The following is a 23,099-nucleotide window of genomic DNA, read 5'->3' as shown; positions in this document are numbered from 1 at the left end:
TTTCAGTGTTTCTCATATAACTGAAGGGACTGAATTATAAAATACCTTTTTATGACAATAACACCTGAACACCGGTATCAGCTCAACAGCCAATCACAGCAGAGCTAGTGTCTCTCTACCGGAAGAGGTGGAAAGGAAAGTTGATGAAATGCGGAAGAAGACAAGACGGTAGGAAGAGCTCTCACTCTGTCCCTGTTTTCCTGGAACCTAAAATATATAACTCACACTTTAATCCTATAGTTGTATTTCTTCACGATAACTCACAAAATGGCAGATTTTATGCATTTAATTAAGGATAAATACATTAACCATTATATAATTATTATAATAATATTGTTATTATTGATATTGTTATTGTTATTAATATTGTCATTCTTGTTATTATCAGTAATAATTTTTATTTTTTATTAATATAATAATCCTCATATAATAATCATTATGATGATTATAATATGGTGATGATGCTTATTATAATGGTATTACTAAATCGTAAAAGTGATGCCTTAAACCCGTTGCACTGACAGAGTGAGTCATCCGACCCTGTAGAGGATCTGTGTATGGTGTGTACAGCTGTAAATCGGGTGTGTGGACCAGAGGAAGTGTGAAACCTGCAGCTGTTCGAGAGCCGCAGGGGAATCATGGAAAAAGCCGAAACCCCGCCGCTGTAGGATCGTTCAGGGCCGCTCCCCAGCGGAGGAGGACCGGCGACGGGAAACTTTGTTCACCGCCGCTGAACAGACCAGAGACCGCGGAGCTGCAGGCTCCCTCCGGTCCGTCCGGTCCCTCCCTGCGAGAAGACATGTGGCTGAACCCGGAGGAAGTTCTGCTGAAAAACGCTCTGAAGCTGTGGGTGACGGAGAGGAGCAATGCCTTCTTCCTCCTGCAGAGGAGGAGAGGCCACGGGGAGTCGACTGGCAGGATCACAGGTAAACATCAACAAACACAGGCAGGACCACAGGTAAACAATGACAACAACCACAAACACAGGCAGGACCACAGGTAAACAATGACAACAACCACAAATACAGGCAAAACCACAGGTAAACAACAACAAACAGATAGGGCCACAGGTAAACAATGACAACAACCACAAATACAGGCAGAACCACAGGTAAACAATGACAAGAGGCCAGTGAGAGCCAGTGGTCAGGTAACACAACAGGTAACAACAAGAACAAACAACAGGGTGAGTCCAAGGGGGGGAGGGGAGGGATGTCCCTGTGCCACACACATGCTTTGTCTCAGTGTGTGTGTGTGCGCTACTACAGCAACTGTGACCAACCTTGTCACTATTTGGCAGGTTAACTTGACCTTAACCCCCGGAGCCAGTTCTCAGCCTCCAGAGGCTAAGACGTTGTGTCAACACCAGAAACACAAGAAAATATGCAAAAATCAATTGTGACATAACAGAAACTCCCCAGTTCCCATAAAGTGTTAAGCGTTACACGTGAAGTCTCAAAACCAAGAAGTAGTGTTAGGGACAGTTTGTGGTGCAACCACAATTTACGAGAATAGAACTAGACCAGACTAGAAATATAAGAGGCACCAGACTGAAAGAATAAGAGAAGACATAGAGTTAACTTTACTGTTTACTTTATTGTGACCTAATTTACTGCACTTAACTTTTCTACAGCAGCAGGTCTTTATCTTTTTCTACTGTGAGACGTCGACATGCTACAGTAGGAAAGAAGTATAGAATAAATGAATAATGGCTGGATTCCATTTGGAATGGTTCCATATCTCAGACGGGACACTTGAACAGACTGAATGTCTACTTTTGAAAAAGGTTTAAATATAAAAATACTTTAAATATAAATATACTTTATTTGTGGCAGTGGTCATTTTTATCGCCGATAAGAGCCAATATGCAGGATCACTGGAAACATTAGAACAATTTAGCTTTGTTTTCTATTGCCTCTGTTCTCAGCCTTTTTTTTTTTCTTTCTTTCTTTGAACAATTGTCAAACTCAGGTCATCTAACTCACCTCGCTCCTCTTACTGTTTTTCCCTGTGGGGGAAATTCTGACTTTCTGTGGGACTGTGTTTTGTTTGATGTTGAACATGTCAGGATTTAAATGTTTCGCCCCAGCAGAGCAAGTTCTATTCCTGTCTGATTAAACAAATTTCTGTCCACATGCTCGTCACAGCTGTTCTGCTTCCCACTGCTGCAGCTTCAACTCGGCCTGTTGTTCTGTTTCCTCTGTCTGGCTTCCTCTCTGTGCTTCAGGACACACTGGTAGTCCACTGTGCTGCAGATTTAAGTGATGAGGGACATTTCATATCAATAAAACAGGCGGACAACTCGCACTGTGTCGTCCTCGTGCTCTTACTTCAGTCCTGTGGTGAAACTGGGCCAGTTCTCTTCTCATAAAACAGAATAGTAGGAACTTCCTGGCCAGTGTTTGCTCTGTGTGTTTGTTCCCGTTGTTCCCATAGCGAGAGGGCGAAGGGTCAAATCCTGTTGTCCCGTCATTTAAAATGAACCAATCAAACGACCTTCGCTTCGGCTGGAGGAAACAGCACAGAGCAGTTCTTACAGAATGTTTCCAGCAGTTAAGATGAAACTTAAAACTGAAATTCAAAGCTGTGAAAACAAACTTTCCAGTGATGACATACTCGAAACTGGATTTCGCAGAGGGGCCGGGCAGCTAAACATCTGCAGCTGATCAGCTCCTTCATACTAGTCTCTGTGACTTTATTTCTAACCTAATGTTTCTCCAGATAAAGCTGAAGAGTTTCTGTATTTGACCAGTTCACCTTGATTTAATTCTCCAACAAAATGCAAGACAAGAAGAACACTACGGTGCATTCAAGAGCAAACAGACATTACAGTCTTGTTCTAGGAGCCTCTTAAAGGTCGAGTGCAGCCTTTGTATCTCCGCAGAAGCTTTCCCCCACAATGTGACCGTCAGCAGAGAAAGGCGACGATTCACATCGACTCTCTTCTCCCTTTCCTTCACGTCTGGAGGGTTTAAAGTGGAAACCCCTCCTGGGCCTTGTGGTGACAGACGGATGGTTTTGTGTTGCCAGGCGGCCGGGTTCGCAGCTTCAGGCAGGTCGACTCCGACTCTTTAAGATGTGCTTTACATTTGGCTGAGAACCAGAGCCGCAGCTTTATCTTGACTTCTCTCTCCACCTACTCAGGTTCCAGTACTTTTTATATGAGGTTCACAACTGGTGATATATTTTGCCGACACTCGCTGACACGTTTTATGCCTTTAAACATTTTTATGGTATTAAGTGAACAAGAAGCAAACTTTCCTGATGTGACTCTCACAGAAATCTATGAACGTCTCCAGTGAATATCATTCTGATTCAGGGTTAGTTGCTGTTTTGGCAGCTTGAGGAGGGTTCACTGTTTTATAGCCTGTCAAATAATATTCTCAAGTATGAGGAAGAAGGGATTCTGACTGTAAGGTAGGTGTGTATTTATTGTTGTGTACCGGGCCAGAGAACTCACTGCTGAACCCAGACAGAGGCCCAGCTGCCCTCATGCCCTCGCAGGGTTACACTGAGCTGTGGTATGTTGGGTTGATCTGACTGATAATAACGCTGCCTCAGAAAATCACAATGCACTAAAAGTTCAAAGTGAAGCAGAGTGACAAACATAACATTTGGCTTTCAAGTTTTTTTTCTCCAGGCTGGAATACTGATGTATAAAATATCTAAGAAATAAAGTTTTGTTCTAAACCTTCACTTATAGGTTAAAAAGAAATGTAGGTGAGGTTTGATATGTTACAGTTTAACCATAAACCCCCAGAATTGTAGAACAGTAGAAAAGAACTACACCCACCTAGAACGCTCACTTCGTCCTATGGGAGACTTCCTGAGGAGATTTATTGTGGCTGCATCACAGCTTCATGTCTTATCATGATTAAAACCACCAGCATTCGTTATATCCATCACTTCCATGCTTCACTTTATAGAAACACAACTTTGATGGTAGTCAAACATCATAATAGGGTTCATTACCTTTGCCAAGAAGGTTATGTTTTCGTCTGCGTTTGTTAGTTCGATCATGCAAAACACAGTTCTGATCCTTTCCATTTTTAAAGCACAATATTGAACTTCACGGAGGAAATAAGGAATTAAACCATAACCAAGATTGTCGTTATTTGAAAAGCATGATTTGTATTAGCCGTTGTTGTGCCATAATGCATCAAACGTGATACCATAAAATGGTGTGCCTTTCGGCATTCAATAAATTTGGTTATCAAAATAAAATATTAAATATTAATATTTTATTATTAATATTAAATAATAACTTTAATTGATTAAAGTTACCTCAGGGCACCATCCTTCAAAGGAAGGGAAAAGATAGCCAATTTATTGATTAAGTCTAATAAAGGTTAAGGTTCTAACTACAAATTTTGGAACTCTGATTAACAATTAAATTAATAACTATAACCAAAATTACCATATAGATAGTTAGCTAAGTTGAAAGATATGGGGTTCTTGACAGTGTAGAGGTTGGCGAAATTCACTTATGCAACATTAATGAAAAAACATTTGTGAAAGAAAACATTTATTATGAATATAATAAAGTATAAAAACACAAATTACTAACGGTCTAATTGCTAAACAAAGATAGGTATGTGTGTATACACGTGTGTGTGTGTCTGTGTGAGTCAGCGTGCTTTCAAGATGGTCGCTGGCCAAAGAGATAACACCCTTCCCCCACCTATTGGAATGTTTACGACCTGTAGAGATAATGAGGTGAAGAGTTATGCGTGTGTCTGTGTGTGTGCCAAATTAGAGGAAGTTACTAGATTGGATGCAACGAAAGACTGTGAAGAGCATAACAGACTAACATTACTTTCTCAATAACTTGTACCCAAAATATCACAACACCACAAATCAAACTTATAAACCTCACACAGAATCGAATAAACAGTCTTGCTTAGCCTAGTATAATTATTAAGCCCAGATGTGTTACCAGTCCGTGGAAAGGGGAAAAAGGAAGTTGCTGTGCAGTTCGCAGTTTTGTGTCGTCTTGCTGGTTTCGGTTGAGTTCAGTTGCTGTTTGAAGTTCTTACAGCAGGACATCGAGTCGCTGCTTGAAGGGTTGGCAGAGCTTGGAGTGCGAAGAGGTTTCCTTGGTAAGATGAGCTGGAAGCTGCACCTTTGTGCTCCTCTCGAAGAGTTGGATGGGAAGAGAAGATGTGAGCTGGAGAAGAGGCTCGACAGCCTTCCCTCCTGTGGAAGGGTCGTAGGAAGAGGATGAAGAGGCTCGACCGCCTTCTCTCCTTGGAGGGAGTTTAGAAAGAGACAGAAGAGGGGGAAACCTGACTTTATATTGGCCCGGTGACCTCACAGGTCATGGGGTCCAGAGTGACCAATGGGAGTTGAAACCTGTGTCCCTGGGGGGGGTTTCACACCTCTGATGCTCACTGGGATACTGAGTTCCTTGCTCTGGTTTTCGATGGCCCCTGGGAGACTGAGTCTTGGAGGAACATGCGGCTTCAGGCTCTTGACTGAACATGTAGGCCGAAGTGTGGTTTCACAAAGAACCATGGCCCAACACCGTGGTTTAGGGAAGACGAAAACGTGACAGCAGCAGCCTTTTGAGACAGAGCTTCAGTCTGTTCAGAGACTGTTTCTATTTGCTTTATGATTGAAATGCATGAATTCCTTCAGCATTATTGGTTCTTTGGGGTTAATTTTATTCTTCTAAACATCTGTGGACTTGATTGTATCTGTAGGAATCACCAGTGAGATCCTCTAAACATGTTTCCTGCTGGATTTAAACATTAAACCTGAACTGTTTATCGCCCGCTGACGTCCTCCTGTTTTTATATTAGACTCAATTAATCTGTAATGAGGTTTGTTCCCTCTTCTCTGCAGTGGCTCTGTGTTGTGTAGTGAATACATGTACAGTGCCTTGCATATATTCACCTGCTTTTCACATTTGTCATTAACACAGATTAAATTATTTCATCGAGTTTATGTATGACCAACACAAATAATCATTAAGTGAAATACATGATTCATTATTTACAATAAAACTAAAAGTGTTAGTGTATGATCACCCTTTCTGACCAACAAGATCTCACAATCTTCACAGTCACATTGCAGTCACATAATAGTAAATAGGTCACCTGTCTGCAATTTAACTAGTATAAATACACCTGTTCTGTGACGGACCAAGTTTGTTGGAGATCATTACTGAACAAACAGCATCATGAAGACCAAGGAGCCACCAAACAGGTCAGATAGTTGGAAAAATGAGCAGGTTAGGTTATAAAAATATCAGAGCTGAACATTCTGAGCACCATAAATCCATCACAGAAATGGAAGAATATGGCACAACCAACCTACTAAGAGAGGCCCACCAAACTGAAGAGTCGGACAAGGAAATTAATCAGAGAAGCAACCAGAGGCCATGGATCTGAGGATGAGATCCACAGCTGAGGTGGGAGAATCTGTCCCAGGACAACTATTAGTCGTCACCACAAATCTGGCTTTATGAAGAGCAGAAAAAGCCATTGTTGAAAGGATCCATAAAATCCGTTTGGTTTGCAAGCCATGGAGACACAGCAACATGTGAGAAGGTGCTCGTCAGATGAGACCAAATTGAACTTTGGCCTCATGCAAGCTATGTGTGGCGAACAACACTGCCCATCACCTGAGCACCATCCAACAGTGAAACATGGTGGTAGATCATGGATGCTGAGAACTGTCAGAATAGAGAAGATGATGGAGCAATGAAAGAAAACTGATGCAGTCTGCAAAGACTTGAGATGAGTTCATCTTCAGCAGACAATGACCAAACATACAGCCAGACACAAGGAATGGTTGTTAAATGTTAATGTCTTAAAGCATCAGCCAGACCTCAACAATAGATCGAAGACTAATTAGACATCCATCTGACTGAGCCATCTTTGCCAAGAATGACAAACCTTCATCTCTAGATGTGCAAAGCTGTGAACATACCAAAGATGCAGCTGTAATTGCAGGGTTCCAAGTATTGACAAGGTGATACTATACCCAACGATGTCAACTTTGTTCTTTATTGTTTGTGTCACAATAAATTTATTTGCTAAGTACTATCATTTTTGTTGATCAAACGAAAGTTTATTTAAGTCATTTGAATTCAGTTAGTAACAGTACATAATGGGAAAAGTAGTGAATACTTGCGCACTGTATGGAAAAGTTTCCATCGCGGTGACACATTGCAGCAACATGCCAGCCGACCACGGTTTCACTGACTTAAGTTATATTATATATTATAAGGTCTATTCAAATCAATCAATAGTTTCTTAATTTAATGTCTATGACTCTAGTATGCGGCTATAAAAATCCAAGTAAAATGTGTGTTTGTGTGGTTTTCTCCAGCTTCCTCCTACGGTCCAAAGACATGCAGATCGGGGTTGGATTAATTAGTCTCTAAATTCACCATAGAGTTGTAAATGGTCGGTTGTCTCTGTATGTATAACCTGTGATACGCTGGTGACCCGTCCAGGGTGAACCCCACCTCTCGCCCAGTGTCAGCTGGGATTAGCTCCAGATCCCCCCTCGACCCTCAGAGGAAAAGGACTACAGATAATGTATGGATGAATGGATGAATTGAAATATAAAGGCATTTCAAAACAACCAGATGAAGAACTTTAAAGAGAGAGACTGAACAATTACATTCATACACCCGCATGGTTGCGACTGTTGGTCGCAGTGGATAAAAATATCCCTGTTGCCCGAGCTCTGTCTCTGTCATAATTTCAACTCTGGTCTGATTGTCCTTTCTGTGTGTCCTTGTCTCTGCAGGTCTCCTGGTGGGAGCGCTGGACACGGTGTTGGACTCCAACGCCAGGGTCACGCCCTTCCGCATCCTCCTCCAGGTCCCAGGCTCCCAGGTCAGCTGGGTCATCGCGAGCGGTGAGCTGAAGCATCGAGTCTCCTTCTCCAAGACGCCACCTTCCTGCTGTCTGTCTTTACTCTTTTTATCAATTTGTCCGTGTTGCTTTTAGAGTCCGACCAATGTCAAGGAGTAAAACATCAATGATTTCTAAAATGTCGTTAACAAACCCTTATGATGATTATTCTTTACGGAAGCTTGATATTTTACAGTTTAACCATAAACTCTATTATATATAACTATAAATAAAATAAAAAACTAATGTTCATATTGACAAACATAAACGCAGATACCGATATGTCTCTGAAAGACAGATTTTTGTCAATCAGTTGATGAATCGGTCGTGCGATCTGCGTTCTGGATTTACCTCTGATGATTTCTGAGTCTCTCTCTACCCTCCTGCATGTGTCATCAGATGTGTGTTAAATCCCTTCTCGTCCATCAGGAGCTGCCATAGAGGAGTTGAACAAGCACTGGGACTGGCTGCTCCGCAACCTGCTCCACTCTCTGTCTGTGTTTGAGAACAAGGAGGATGTCGCCAGCTTCGTCAAAGGAAAAGTGAAGGTGTGAAACCTGCCACTGCTGCAGAGGATGATCGCAGATGTCTAGATGATGATGTTAACAAAGATTTTTTTCTCTCCAGGGCCTTATAGCGGAGGAGGTTCGGGGTCGCCAGGCTGCTCAGGAGGAGGAGCCGGAGAAGTTCAGGGAGGCTCTGCTGAAGTTCGAGTTGCACTTTGGCCTCCCGTCGTCGGAGAAGCTGGTGACGTACTACTCCTGCTGCTGCTGGAAGGGCCGGGTGCCTCGGCAGGGCCTCCTCTACCTCAGTATCAACCACATGGCCTTCTACTCCTTCCTGCTGGGGAAGGAAGGTCCGTACGCTGATGTGTGTGTGTGTGTGTGTGTGTGTGTGTGTGTGTGTGTGTGTGTGCGTGTGTGTGTGCGTGTGTGTGTGTGTGTGTGTGTGTGTGTGTGTGTGTGTGTGTGTGTGTGTGTGTGTGTGTGTGTGTGTGTGTGTGTGTGTGTGTGTGTGTGTGTGCGTGTGTGTGCGCGCAAAATAACTCAACAAATGCATGGATCGATTTTCACCCAGCTTGTGTGGGAACAGTAATAGTATATATAACAGAAATATAGTATATCTGCATAAATAAGAGGGTTTGAGTTATATAGATATTGATCAGAAAATGATTCTCCATCATATGAAGTCATAATTAAGTGACATCATGAGGAAGTCAGGAAATGATGTCATGCATAGTTCGCAAACCTCTGCATCTTCTAGAACTGTAGACACATCCTAAAACATATATAGATTAAAATATATATAAAAAAAACACTTTTTGTTGAACAAAGGAATACGAATTTCCATAACAGCAGACATTTACAGATAAATAACAAAAAGTATTAATTAATAAACAAAAAATAAGATAAAAAAAAGAAAGGAAATGTAATTCTCACATTATTCCTCCTTATTAAATATTTCTGTCTTTTTAGTTTTTATGACTAGTTTAGATTAACTAATCATTTGTCATCATTATGACATCATTATAAAATAGTTTTATTACAGAAAAAAACGTGAGGGTTAGGGTCAGGGTTGCCTGATGGGGGTGTAGTCATGGTTCAGGAACAACAAAGCCCCTCTGATGTTTTCATTCTTGTTGTAACGCTGCCAAATAAAAGCTAGTGAGCCGGTTCTCAGTGTAGATCACACAAACCTGTACAAACACTTCTATTGTGCCTCCATCCCTTTGATGGAAGTAGATAAGATACAAACAAAGAGAACTTTTACAGGGACAAATGCTTCAAAACCTGACTAAATGGAATCTTGAGCTTTGGTTTTCACCACTGAACAAAACATTTTCACTGCAGTTTTTCTTTAAATCTGCTTTGAGACACAACTTGTGACCACAACGTGTTTCACAGGTCTATTATTGTCTCTGTGATCTGCAGCTGTTCATCTTAAGAAACTGAAATATTTTATTCTCTTCTTTCTTCCCCAGTAAAATTTGTCATTCCCTGGGCAGAGGTGACGCGGCTGGAGCGGGTCTCCACCGGTCTGATGACGGAGGCCATCCTGGTCCACACCCGGCAGCGGCAGAGGGAGTTCTCCATGTTCCTGAACCTGGATGAGGTGTTCGGGGTCGTAGGTCAGCTGGCTGACATTGCCCTCAGGCGGCTGCTGGACAGCGAGGGTCTGGAGCTGGACCGAGTTCTGCAGCAGCCGGCGCGCATCACCAAGAGGTCGGTGCTGGTATCTGTCAGATAGATAAAGATGTTCATTTCAGCTTCACGAAATACCAGTGTAGATTCATGATGAAAGAATGTGAAAACAGAAAGCTAAAGGGAGAAGTCAAACCCCGGCTCCTGGGTGTTGGTTACACCCCCCATTCTGATACTAGAAAGACATGGGGGCGTGTCGGGGGTTTCCAAAGTTTGATTATTCTGGAAATTGCTTGTTTTCTGTAAGCCTAAGTAGAGTCCATGTTGTAGTGGTGTTGTGTAGCAAAGAAAAATGTGGGATTTGGGTCATGGATTAGAGAAAAAAAAAAAAAAAAGCTGTTTAAAACTGAACTGATCTCCTCTGGGCTCAAACCAGATTTGGCTTCAAGTCAAGGAGTCCGTTCTCTGTGTCACATGACTGGAGCCTGGAGTCACAAACCCCCATACTCCAAATCTGCCCCCAGCGATCCACCCATATGTGCACAATGTGCCTTTCAGACTGGGCGACAGTAATACTGAAGAGCTCAGCTCATTTCCTGGGACAGGAGCATAACCCAGAAATAGATATGTTGTTTTCACAAAAACTGACCAAACATCCCCGGAAAACAAAGAGATTCCTCACTGCAGCTTTGTTTAATGGTCTACATGCAGGATGGAGGAACTTAGAAGTCAGAACCATGTGTTAAAACGATAAATTGTACATAAAAACGTCTAAAACATACATAAAGGAATATACAGCGCTAAAGAGCAGTGTTTGCTTGGACACTTAAAGATTCAAAATGAGATTTTATTGGGAGCATAAAGTCAGGCGAGCTCTTTGCCCTCCTGCTAAAAGTCACATGATCTTGTCCAATGAACCAGTGAATTGTGTTTGTTGTTCAAGTAAAAAAATACGTGTCTGCCACGCTTTGTACTGTATTAGATCATCATCCACGGACATTTATAATAATAATAGTATAATACTATAATAGTAATAATAGTATATTTTATTTTAGAAATCAAAAAACTCAAAAAACCTCCCTGTCAGACATAGATGAACATCACAGCATAAAACAGCTCGGAGCCCAAACACTGATAAATGTAATATTGTTAAAAATATAATAAAAGTGTGGCAAACGAGATAAAGAGTAGTTACAAGGAAAACATGCCCCATTAAGGCAGGGGATATTTAAACAAAGACATAATGCAATGATTCAAAAATTATAATAAAACAAGTAAAAACAATGAACTGTGATCTGTCATCTAATAACGAGTTATAATAGTAACAACTTGTCCCCCTCATCTTCTCCCCCTCAGGGTCCTGGAGGAACAGGCATTGAGGGAGTACGTCCTGGCTCTGTTTCGGCTCCCCCGCGGTGAGAGGCTCCACGAGGTGGCGTCCTGCTCGGTCTGGACGCCACACGCCCGCTGCCACACGAGTGGGACCCTCTACACTGCCGACAATTATCTGTGTTTCTCCAGCCGAGAGGAAGGCAACTGCATCCTGCTCATACCCCTCGCTGAGGTACAGTACCCGGAGCACAGTGTTGAAAGGAAGTGGAACGTTTCTGGGAAACTGAAATAAAAATGTCTCCAATAAATACAAAGCATCAGTGATCCATAATAACAATGTGCACACAAATAGTTGTCGTCTTTTTCAGGCCTTAAAAATGGATTGGGAACTGAAAGTTATTGAGTCAAACCTGCACATTGTTAAAAAGAGTTTACTACGTCTAATGAGGCATTTGTGTTCCAGTAACAGAAAAGCTGGTGGTGCAATGAAAGTTTACTCTGTTTTCTTTGGGTTAAATTAAAAAAAAAAAACTATTATCCCTGGATTATGATTAGTGATGAAACAACCAAAGTACAAGTTAAATGAATTTTTCACAAAGATGGTTTCTGTTACTTTAGGTAGTTTGTTTGTTTCAGCAGAACCTTGACACCGCAGCTCTTTTCCTCTGATCGCTACTGTGCAGACTCTGACTTTAATCACAGACCTGTTATCTGAGACTTTCTGCAGGGAGTTGTGTTAATGCTCCTACCATGTTTAACAGTGTGTTGATTCAGCCTGCTGCAGGTTAAACAGTAACACACACACTGGGTTCATGTGGTGGAGAATGTTCACACACTTGCACATTACACTGGAAGAGTCTGAAGTGCAGTTTGGGTGTTTTCTTTTTCTTTTTTAAGAATTCAGTCAGGAATTGAATAACTGAATAAATATATACTGTATATTCTGAATGAATTAATCATCACATATGAAATCTGCTCTCTGACTGCTAAAGTGGTTTAATGCAACTCTAGTTTAGTGTCTAAATAATGAAAGTGTTGGGGACATGTCAGGCAGTGAGGAAACATTGTGTCTCAGCTCATTCCTCCTTGAATTCAATCAAGCTGAACCAAATGTCACCCACTCACATATCAATTCCCTAAATGTGCCTTATTGTTTGTCCTCCTTAATTTAATATATTATGTACTTTAGGATAGAATTAATGAACTGTTTGGTTCAGACAGTTAAATTGGTAAAAAAGTCTATTCTGATAATCTGAATTAAACCAAACTATAGAGGAAATGTGGTGAACATAGGAGACAATAGAGGTTAAAGAGCATCTGGAGGAGCAGAAGGAGAATTATTCCTTATTCACAGTAACACACTGGGTCCAGAGGAAGTGATTAGACTTTTCTAAAGACAAAGCTTCAACAGAAAACTGAGGAAATACAGGATTAAGCTGCAGCAGAGGACAGAGGAGAGCGTGCGTGTGTCCCAGAAACTTTCCACTTCCTTTGTCTAGATCCAAACCAAAATGTATTAGTTAATGAACAGGGGGCGTAAACTATAGATAAACCTTCCTTGGTGGAGGTAATAATTCAATTCCATCTAGTGTTTAATATAATCTCAGTTTAAAGCTCTATTGACATTTGCTGATTTATTTGAATTGTTCACTTTGTTCTGTCATTGTCGTTGGTCTGTTTTATTTTGGTTTTAGTTCTTTCAGTTCAACAGCTGCTCAGTCTGTTCGTGAACAAAGAACGGCGTGGTGCACGCTCTCCTCCGTCCTCTGCTGCAGCTTAATCCTGTATTTCCTCAGTTTTCTGTTGAAGCTTTGTCTTTAGAAAAGTCTAATCACTTCCTCTGGACCCAGTGTGTTACTGTGAACAAGGAATAATTCTCCTTCTGCTCCTCCAGATGCTCTTTAACCTCTAGTGTCTCCTGTGCTCACCCACATTTCCTATACAGTTTGGTTTAATTCAGATTATCAGAATAGACTTTAGTATTTTACATATTTATTGAACTGTCTGAACTAATCAGTTTCTTTCATTCTATCCTAAAATACAGAATATATCTGAATCTACCTTTGGTTCACTTAATTCTAGTTAAAATATTATTATCACAATATTGAGGTATTGAGTCTTTGGTCTGAAGCCTCGTTCCCTCCATTTTCTCATCAGGTGTTGTCGATAGAAAAAGCAGAGAGCACCAACTTGCTTCCCAACCCCGTCATCGTGAGCCTCCGGACGAAGAAGGCGTTCCAGCTGATCGAGCTGCAGGACAGAGACGAGCTGGTGGAGAGCCTGAACTCCAGACTCCGAGCTCTGCAGTGGAAACAGTCCATGTTCCGCAGCAAGAAAGACAGCAGGAGGAGTTTGGTGAGTAAACACAGCGTGATCAAATGTAGTTGTCGCTACTTCAGACAAACAATCTGCAATATTTTCTTCCCTCAGCGCTCGCCGACCCCGTACTACACCTTCTACTACGACACTGGGCATTCAGATGAGGAGGAGATCGAGGAGCAGGTTCTGCGTAACACGGTCAACAGTGAGGCTCTGATGACGGCCTTCCACCAAAACCAACCAGGGACCAACGGCAACAAGGTGAGAGCCGTCTGACGTCCGAGCTCAGATTGAAGATAAACTCAACTCTTCTCACTGCGGCGGGAGGTTAGTCTGTCTTTCACCACCAGTGGCCCAGGAGCCGTCGTGTTAATGTGCGAGTCTGTGTGTGTCAGAGCATGGAGCAGGTGAAGGAGCGGCTGTGGGACGAACACTTCTCCGAGTTTGGACGCGGCGTCCACATGTTCCGCACGGAGAAGATCCAAAGACTTGTTGCCATGGGGATACCGGAGTCCCTGCGAGGGGAGCTGTGGATGACGCTTTCTGGTGAGAGAGAGAGTTTCTGTTACCATAACTACAATGAAATCAACCTGACATTCTATAGGTAAATACACTAAAGGACAAAAATAGACTCTACACTACATACAGACTTCATATTGTACTCATTTGTAAAAATATATGTCATATGTTTATGAAGTGTTTGCAGGTGGAGTTAAAAGAGATTTAAAAGCTGCACAGTAAAAATGGTGTTGGTGAAAGTACCACAGGTGAAAACTAGCACATCTCTAAAAATAATGTGTGCGACTTCCGTTCTGCAATAAACCCACAGAGATAACAAAGTTCCTTTTATTTCAACAGTTGTTGAATCATCTTCATTGTGATTTTGGAAGCTGTAGTTTGTGTTACTGTAGACGTGCTTTAATGTATTGTACTTGGAGGTGTTTCTAATAATTACTTTTTTACTGATATACATTATATACATATAGAATAGCAGAGGATTATTTTACGTAATGCTGCTAAATATCAGACGAACAAACATACGCAGATGAAAATGTAACCTCATTGGCTTACGCACCTATTTTACATTACATTTTACATTTCATTTAGCTGACGCTTTTATCCAAAGCGACTTACAATAAGTGCATTCAACCATGAGGGTACAAACCCAGAACAACAAGAATCAAGAAAGTACAATTTCTTCAAGAAAGCCAAACTACAAAGTGCTTTATGTAAGTGCCATTTAAGTGCTACTACATTGTTAGTTTAAACTTTTATTCAAGGTATAGTCGGAAGAGGTGTGTTTTTAGTTTGCGGTTTTAGTTTGTAGTTTTTATTTTGTGTTCCTCTGCTCGGTCTCACTTCCCTGAGCTGCAGTCATCACATACTGAAACTGATGAAGAGGAGCTGGCTGTGGAGGAACCGAAACAGAATCTGGAGCAGAAAAAAAGATTTAAATTCTCAGGACTAAGACAAAGAAAGTTTGTTTGTTTACAATGTGCTTGCGGGAAAACAACATCTGTATATTTACAGTTTCTGTGTCTCTGTGCAGATGCATCCTCAGAGCTGGAGTCTCATCAGGGCTACTACACCAGCCTGGTGAAGAAGTCCATGGGCCAGAGCAGCCTCGCCACCGAGGAGATCGAGCGGGACCTCCACCGCTCGCTGCCGGACCACCCTGCCTTCCAGAACCCCACCGGCATCGCTGCACTCCGACGTGTCCTCACCGCCTACGCTCATCGCAACCCAAAGATCGGATACTGTCAGGTGAGAAAAACCTAATGTCAGGTGAGAAAAAGACCAATAATAGATTATTGGTCTTTTTCTCTGCTCATGTTTCTTTGTGTTTTTCCCGTTTTATCCGCCGCCTCTGGTTTAATTTCTTCTTTTGAACATTGTCAAGATCAGTGCTGCATAAGTAGGATTATTATTATTAAATGATATGAATAAATACTGCAGAAATAATATTGTGTGTGTCTAAATATTTCATCAGTAGTGTTATCAAGAGCTTACGGATTTTTTAGAAGTGAAGCAAAAACAAAAAAAGTTAAATGCAAAAATAAAAAATAGTAATAGCTATGTTATGATTCAGCCGCTGCTCTGTAGATTCCAATTTTCACTCACGTCTTTAAAATAAATCTGTCATGAAATGAAAACTGTAAATTGTATGAATTAAGAGATGGAAGATTTAGTAATTTACAAAAATATTTAATTTACTTTCATTTTGAAACTTATTTATTATAATAGTGAATATTTTTTATTGATCATTGAAAGAAAAGATAAGGAAATTGATTTATTGGCAAATTTAACATAATTTATGTATCTAACCAGTTTATTGTAATTTATTAGTTGTAATTAAACTGTGTCTCAAGGTTGTGCATAATTTTTCACCTGCATGGATTTATCAGTTAAATGGACTCTAATTGCGTGTGTGTGTGTGTGTGTGTGTGCGTGTGCGTGCGCGTGCGCGTGTGTCTGTGTAAAATCTTCTCTCATCTCTTTCCGTCCAGTCTATGAACATCCTGGCGTCGGTGCTGCTGCTTTACGCCAAAGAGGAAGAAGCGTTCTGGCTGCTGGTGGCTGTTTGTGAGAGGATGCTGCCCGACTACTTCAACCGCAGAGTCATAGGTGAGACGTCAATGTTAGTATAATAAGGGGATTATAAAGCTTCTTTTATACACACTTGGAGCTAAATGAGCAGTAGCTGCTCCGTGTTTAAAAGCACATCACGTAAAATTCATGAAACCATTTTATGCTTTTACACGACTCTTTAACGTCGACCTAGCCTCTTCTTCTCTTTATATATCCTGGTTGTTTGTTTCAGCTCGGACACCAAACAAGCGTTTTTTTAGAACCCAAAATAAGAGCTTATTTCCTGTGTTTGTGAAGCTGCATATCTTCGACACACAAGGTGCATTTGAAACAATTTCCTGTTCCTGGTAATGTCCAGATGTTTTGGAACATCTGTTCATCTTTAAAACAGCAGTAATTGAGTTCCCTGAATTTTCTCATGGATGTGACACTTAAAGGACATTTTTTTTATAGCATCAATAATTTCCCTCCTCTGAACCTTAAAGAGACAAAAACAACATTGAATTAGAGTCATTAACAACAATGTGTGTGTGTGTAGCTGGATTTAGAATGAAAGGATCCGGGTAAAAGTGTTTATATAAATGAAAGATGTTTTTTGGTCAGTTGCCTGTAATATTGTTTTGATAACAGTGTAGTTGTACAGTGCAACATGTAAACATCGGACTGCGGTAAACAGTCAGTATTTCTTAGTGAGATAAATAGTTTTTGTCTCTGTATTTATTATTAAGATAAACTGATGAATTCATATCAACCTCATGTTGCATCCAAATTAACAGCACTCAGACTCATTGTCAAGCTTTTACTGCCATCTGCTGGTGAAAGCTATGAAACACTTTTGCAGGACTGCTTGTGTTCGGACCACATGGAACACGATGAGATACTAGAATGGCTCAGTAAAGTGAAAACCTGCACCAACAGCCAACAGCCTCCTTAGGAAACCACAGTTAAACTGGGAAGATTTTTATTTTTATCTGCACCAAAATTCACACACTCACAAATATCACTCCCCTGAGAAATGTAACGTCCTATCTCACAATGTTAAAGGAAGTGAGAGAAAAATTTCTTGAATCAACCCTGTGATTCGGATCCACACCAAAATAAGAAGACTTCTTTCCTGACTCGTAATACATCCTTCTTCCAAGTTTGGTGTTAATCCATTCAGTAGTTTTTCAGAGTTTTGCTTGTAACGAACAAATGCAGACGAAAACATAACCTCCTCGGCGAAGAGAAATATGAGATGAGATGAGATTCTTTATTAGTTCCACTACAGTTTGTCATGTCACAGCAGCAGAGGGGACAATACAAATAAGAAACATCAGTAAAAAGTAATACATAGGTAAACATGTGATATAAACACAACAAAATATAAGGAAATAGCATTAGTATATAAACAGTATGTATGTGAATAGAGTATGTTCAGTGTAAACAGGACTGCACATACAGGATATTGAAATCCCCCCCACCCCCTGCAGGAGCTCAGGTGGACCAGTCTGTGTTCGAGGAGCTGATCAGGGAGCGTTTGCCGGAGCTGGCCGAGCACGTTCCAGACCTCTCCGCCCTCTCCTCCGTCTCCCTCTCCTGGTTCCTCACCCTCTTCCTCAGCGTCCTGCCCTTCCACAGCGCCGTCTGCGTGGTCGACTGCTTCTTCTTCCACGGAATCAAAGCCAACTTCCAGCTGGGTTTGGCCGTGCTGGAGGCCAACGCCGCTCAGCTCTCCGCCTGCACCGATGACGGACAAGCACTCATGATTCTCACAGGGTAAACTTGTGTTGGTTGCACATCCATGAATTCAAGTATTCAGATTTATGAATGGGGTAAATGGGATTTGCATTCACAGTGTTTTGAGAAATTCTAAGTTTCAAGCGTATGAAATGGGAGAATGTGAATCCTGTGCTCTGCAGTTTTCTGGAGCAGGTTGGAAGTGAAGCGTCGTCTTCCCCTCCGTCGTCCCCTCCGTCGTCCCCTCTGTCGTCCCCGCCTGCTGCAGACGAGAGAGGCCGCAGCGACTCTGAGGTTCCCGTTGTTCACGCAAACATCACCGACCTCATCAATGAGTCGTACGAGGTGAGAAACACACACGAGGCAGATGTTGATCCTCATTGTACCGGTTTTGTACATTTTTAAAAATGATTTATTATTTTTGGTGAATTTCATTGAACCGACACTTTCACCACGTCACAATCTTCACATTTCACGGAGGGGGACAGGTTTGCCGCGGCCTTTAGTTTCACATCCCTCTCTGTTATTGCGTTTTGTCTCGTCAGAAATTCGGAGACCTGACAGTGCGGCAGATTGAGAGGCTTCGCTGTCGACACAGGATCCGGGTGCTGCAGGCTCATGAAGACACCACCAAAGAAAACGCTGTGAGCAAACAGAGAAACGAATGTGTTTGAGGACGTATCAAGGTCAAAGGTTTCCATAACGTAATCTTTGCCATCTTTACATTCTGTCGCAGTTAAGATTGGTGACTCCAGATGTTTCCATCCCTTCAGAGAACTTGGCTGACGTCTACGACCTCTTCAAGGTATCAATCAATCAATCAATCATTATCCTAATATTTAAAATGATCAGGTGCGTCTAAGAGGCTTCTTCCATCTTTGTTTCTTCTTTTCTCCTTAACGCTTTATCTTCTCAGACTGAGCACTTTATCAGCCTGTACTGGGGCGACAGCAGCTCTGCGGCGGCGGCGGAGGCGGCAGCGTGGAGCTACATGGACTCCGGTCGCTCCTACCTGGAGCGGCAGTACCGGCTGGACCGGCCCCAGTTCAAGAGCCTGTACGGGCTGCTGGTGCCGTGGCCCGGGGACTCGAACCAGCACATGGACACGGTGGCCAACCGCACCTTCACGCTGCTGGACCAGGACCAAGACAACCTGGTGACGTTTCGAGAGTTTGCCGGCTGGCTGGGTAAGATGACGGCCGACAGAAACACGTCCGTCCTCAGAGTGTGAAGCTTGAAACTGACTCTGTCTCCTCGGTTTCAGACACTTTGTACTGTGAGGAGCTGAATGAGAAAGTCCGGCTCCTCTATCGCCTCCACATCCCACCAGGTCGTTCACTCTCTTATCACGAAGGAAACCGTTTTGTTTGGACGCCGCAGTCGGAGCTGACGGGGGATTAACTCCAGTCTGTGTTTGTGTCTGCAGCTCTGACAGAAAGTGAGGATGACCCCTCTCTGATGAAGAGTCCCCTGCTCTCCACCAACAGACCCCTCTGTGTTAATAAGCCCTCAGGTCAGTATAAATATAATGTTGTGCCATAATGCATCAAACGTGATACCATAAAATGGTGTGCCTTTCGGCATTCAATAAATTTGGTTATCAAAATAAAATATTAAATATTAATATTTTATTATTAATATTAAATAATAACTTTAATTGATTAAAGTTACCTCAGGGCACCACCCTTCAAAGGAAGGGAAAAGATAGCCAATTTATTGAAGTCTCATAAAAGTACTAACTACAAATTTGGAACTCTGATTAACAATTAAATTAATAACTATAACCAAAACTACCATATAGATAGTTAGCTAAGTTGAAGGATATGGAGTTCTTGACAGTGTAGAGGTTGGCAAAATTCACTTATGCAACATTAATAAAAAAAGCATTTGTGAAAGGAAAACATTTACTATGAATATAATAAAGTATAAAAACACAAATAACAGTGTAATTACTAAACAAAGATGTGTATATGAGTATACGTGTGTGTGTCTGTGTGCTTCCAAAATGGTCGCTGGCCAAAGAGATAACACCCTTCCCCCACCTATTGGAATGTTTACGACCTGTAGAGATAATGAGGTGAAGAGTTATGCGTGTGTGTGTGTGTGTGTGTGCCAAATTAGAGGAAGTTACTAGATTGGATGCAACGAAAGACTGTGCAGAGCATAACAGACTAACATTACTTTCTCAATAACTTGTACCCAAAATATCACAAATCAAACTTATAAACATCACACAGAATCGAATAAACAGACTTGCTTAGCCTAGTATAATTATTAAGCCCAGTTGTGTTACCAGTCCGTGGAAAGGGGAAAAAGGAAGTTGCTGTGCAGTTCGAAGTTTTGTGTCGTCTTGCAAGTCTGTGGCTCTTGCCTTGGTGATTCTGTTGAGCTGTGTAGCTCAGTTGCTGGTTGAAGTTTTCCTGCAGGACATCGCATCGCTGCTAGGAGGGTTGGTAGAGCTTGGAGTATGAGGAGGTTTCCTTGGTGAGATGAGCTGGAAGCTGCACCTTTGTGCTCCTCTCGAAGAGTTGGATGGAAAAAGAGGATGTGAGCTGGAGAAGAGGCTTCTTCCCTCGGCGATGCAGGGAAAGAGGCTCGACAGCCTTCTCTCCGTGGAGGGAGTGTAGAAAGAGGACAGAAGAGACAGAAAAGGGGGAGAACAGGCCTTATATTGGCCCGGTGACCTCACAGGTCATGGGGTTCAGAGTGACCAATGGGAGTTGAAACCTGTGTCCCTGGGGGGGTTTTCACACCTCTGTGTGAAGTTGATGCCCTCTGGGAGACTGAGTTCCTTGCTCTGGTTTTTGATGGCCCCTGGGAGACTGAGTCCTGGAGGGACATGCTGCTTCAGGCTTTGACGGCACATGTAGGCCGAAGTGTGGTTTCACAAAAAACCAGGTCCCAACATATAATAACTTACACTTTTATTGCACCGGTCAATAGACCCAAGGATTTAAGGGACAAGGGCATATAAGGACAGAGACAAGGTGAAGTAGGAGTGATTTTGAACAGAATGCATCAAGTCCACATAGGGATCGGCAATTTACATTTATAACCTCTAACCGACTTAATCTTGCTCGTGTCTGTTAATTTGTGTAATACTTGCGTGCATTCACGAACTGTCGCCCACCCTATGTCCACATGGAGGTGGCGTTGTGAGGGCTGGGGCCGAAGTGTGTCGGTTATGTGCTGCAGGGAGAGGTCATGGCGGGATTTGTAAGTGAGGAAGAGGAGTTTGTTGGTGGTCCGAGATTTAACTTGGAGCGGGTGAGAACCCCAAGGCGTCTCGGCCACAGAGTCCGACAGCGATGCTGCCATTGATTTATCAGCTCAGCACAAATCCTGACATGTGATGTAAATGTGAGACATGAGGAGAATGTGACTGTTCCAGGAGGGGAAGAAGAAGTGAAGGAAGATTATCAGGAGCAGCTGAAGCGGATGCTGCGGGATTTGGCCAAAGAGAAGGAGAAGGATGTGAAGAAACCTCTGCCGCTCATGAACCAGGTAACGCACACTTGTTGAGTTAGTGTCACACCCAGTGCAGCCTCATCTTTAAGTGATGTTTCTTTGTTCTCGTGTCTCTGTGGCAAACTCAAAAACAAACACGTTCTTCTTCAAATACACACCGAAAACAAGTGAGACACCAGAGTCGATAGTTCTCTACTGACGGTCACATTGTGGGTGAATACTGCTGCTGAGGAGACTCGACGGCTGCACTCGACCTTTAAGAGGCTTCTAGATAGGGAAAAACCAAGCTGTGCCGTAATCCACCTTTCCACAAGTTTCAATAAAACCGGTTCAGTAGTTTGTGCATAATCCCGCTATAAAAATCTATCCTTCATAGCAAAGGTAACTTTATCTATACGCTATAAATCGCAAGAAAAGATCTGTCACACAAATTTAAAGACCACAGACACATTTGAAAAGTGGTAACCAGGTAATTTATCAGCATTCTTGCTTGAAAAATTAATTGGTTAAAATTGTTCAAGTAAAATTTATCTCAAACTTCATTCAGATCATTAGATTCAAATCAGATCTGTTGGACTGTTGTAGAGAAAACTATATTTTCAATTCATATTTAAAAATAAACTAAATGATCAAACACTGATCTAACCCCCTCTTCATCTCCTCCCCCACAGCGGGAGTTCATCCAGTTCTGTAAGACCCTCTACAGCATGTTCCACGGCGAAGCGGAGGAGAACGACCTCTTCCAGGCCATCGCCACCGTCACCAGCCTCGTGCTGCAGATCGGCGAGGCCAGCCACCGTGGGCTCAGCTCCTCGGAGTCGGAGGTCACAAGCCAGGAGGAGGTGAAAGGAGCGCAGCCCACCCAGACTGCTGAAGACGCAGGGGCAGATAAGGAGTGGACGATCAGTTTCGCTCAGATCCTGGCGTCGCTGCTGACTGAGCAGGCGCTGGTGAACTTCTTCGAGAAGCCGGCTGACCTCACGGAGAAAATCTCCGAGGCCAAGGAGAAGCAGTATCAGCAGCGGGCCGGTTTGCTCACGCTGCAGCGACGGAGCAGCTGACTGACGTGTGAACACTGGACTGTGAGGCTGAAATCAAAAGCCACATTTCTTCAGTGCCATTGGACTGAAAGTTCAAACTCGGTGACTTTTCTAATATCACTTTATTATGTGAAACACTGAAATACTTCAACAGCAGAAACGACTTTTATCCAAAATATTTTGAGCCAAAATTTCCGTTGTGCCACGTGCACAGAGAAATATAATCTGCCACCACTTTTATTTAAAAGGCACCGCTTATAAAGTGTTTATAACCTGTGACTAATATTAAAAGGTGAATAATTTACTAATGCTTCATTGGTCGGTTAATTAATCAATCATTTGATTAACTTCACTGATGTCACATTGTTTAACGTCTCTGGTGAGTCATTAACAGTCAGATCATTAATAAAGGTTTCTAATAAAGCATCAAGTCTAATTTCATTAGTGTTTTCTCATTTTATACTAAGCTAACAACCAAAGTTATTCAATGTAATCTGCTGTAATAAATGTTTATAAATTCATAATGAAACTACTGATAAACTAAAGAGTTAAAAAGATGATCAGGTTTAAACACTCATCACTTCATCTATAAAATATTAGTACATGATAAAACTCAAACCCTT

At 42.1% G+C, this 23,099-nt stretch overlaps 1 protein-coding gene across 1 annotated transcript; it reads left to right on the top strand.

Annotated features, from left to right (window-relative positions):
- Positions 1 to 535: 535 nt before the first annotated feature.
- On the top strand, positions 536 to 22,917 carry LOC118120029 (TBC1 domain family member 8). Its single transcript, XM_035174629.2, has 20 exons — positions 536 to 926; positions 7,762 to 7,872; positions 8,298 to 8,416; positions 8,496 to 8,724; positions 9,850 to 10,090; positions 11,366 to 11,573; positions 13,499 to 13,696; positions 13,772 to 13,921; positions 14,056 to 14,206; positions 15,210 to 15,424; positions 16,168 to 16,285; positions 17,722 to 18,007; positions 18,151 to 18,313; positions 18,514 to 18,612; positions 18,705 to 18,773; positions 18,885 to 19,155; positions 19,233 to 19,298; positions 19,395 to 19,481; positions 21,360 to 21,472; positions 22,108 to 22,917. Exons 1-20 carry the CDS (start codon positions 800 to 802, stop codon positions 22,495 to 22,497), a joined length of 3,411 nt encoding a protein of 1,136 aa, XP_035030520.1. The 5' UTR covers positions 536 to 799; the 3' UTR covers positions 22,498 to 22,917.
- The last annotated feature ends 182 nt before the right edge of the window (positions 22,918 to 23,099 follow it).

The sequence above is a fragment of the Hippoglossus stenolepis genome, chromosome 13 (genome assembly GCF_022539355.2).
Source record: "Hippoglossus stenolepis isolate QCI-W04-F060 chromosome 13, HSTE1.2, whole genome shotgun sequence".
NCBI lineage: Eukaryota > Metazoa > Chordata > Actinopteri > Pleuronectiformes > Pleuronectidae > Hippoglossus > Hippoglossus stenolepis.
The sequence above is the reverse complement of the archived record's forward strand: the minus strand, read 5'-3'. Positions and strand labels throughout refer to the sequence as shown.

Excerpts from the sequence above, each read along its gene's own strand:
- LOC118120029 (XM_035174629.2), top strand. The coding sequence starts at position 800 with ATGTGGCTGAACCCGGAGGAAGTTCTGCTGAAAAACGCTCTGAAGCTG. Across the intron at positions 15,425-16,167 it reads CAAAGATCGGATACTGTCAG|TCTATGAACATCCTGGCGTC; the intron begins GTGAGAAAAACC and ends CTTTCCGTCCAG. Across the intron at positions 19,299-19,394 it reads TCGCCTCCACATCCCACCAG|CTCTGACAGAAAGTGAGGAT; the intron begins GTCGTTCACTCT and ends TTGTGTCTGCAG.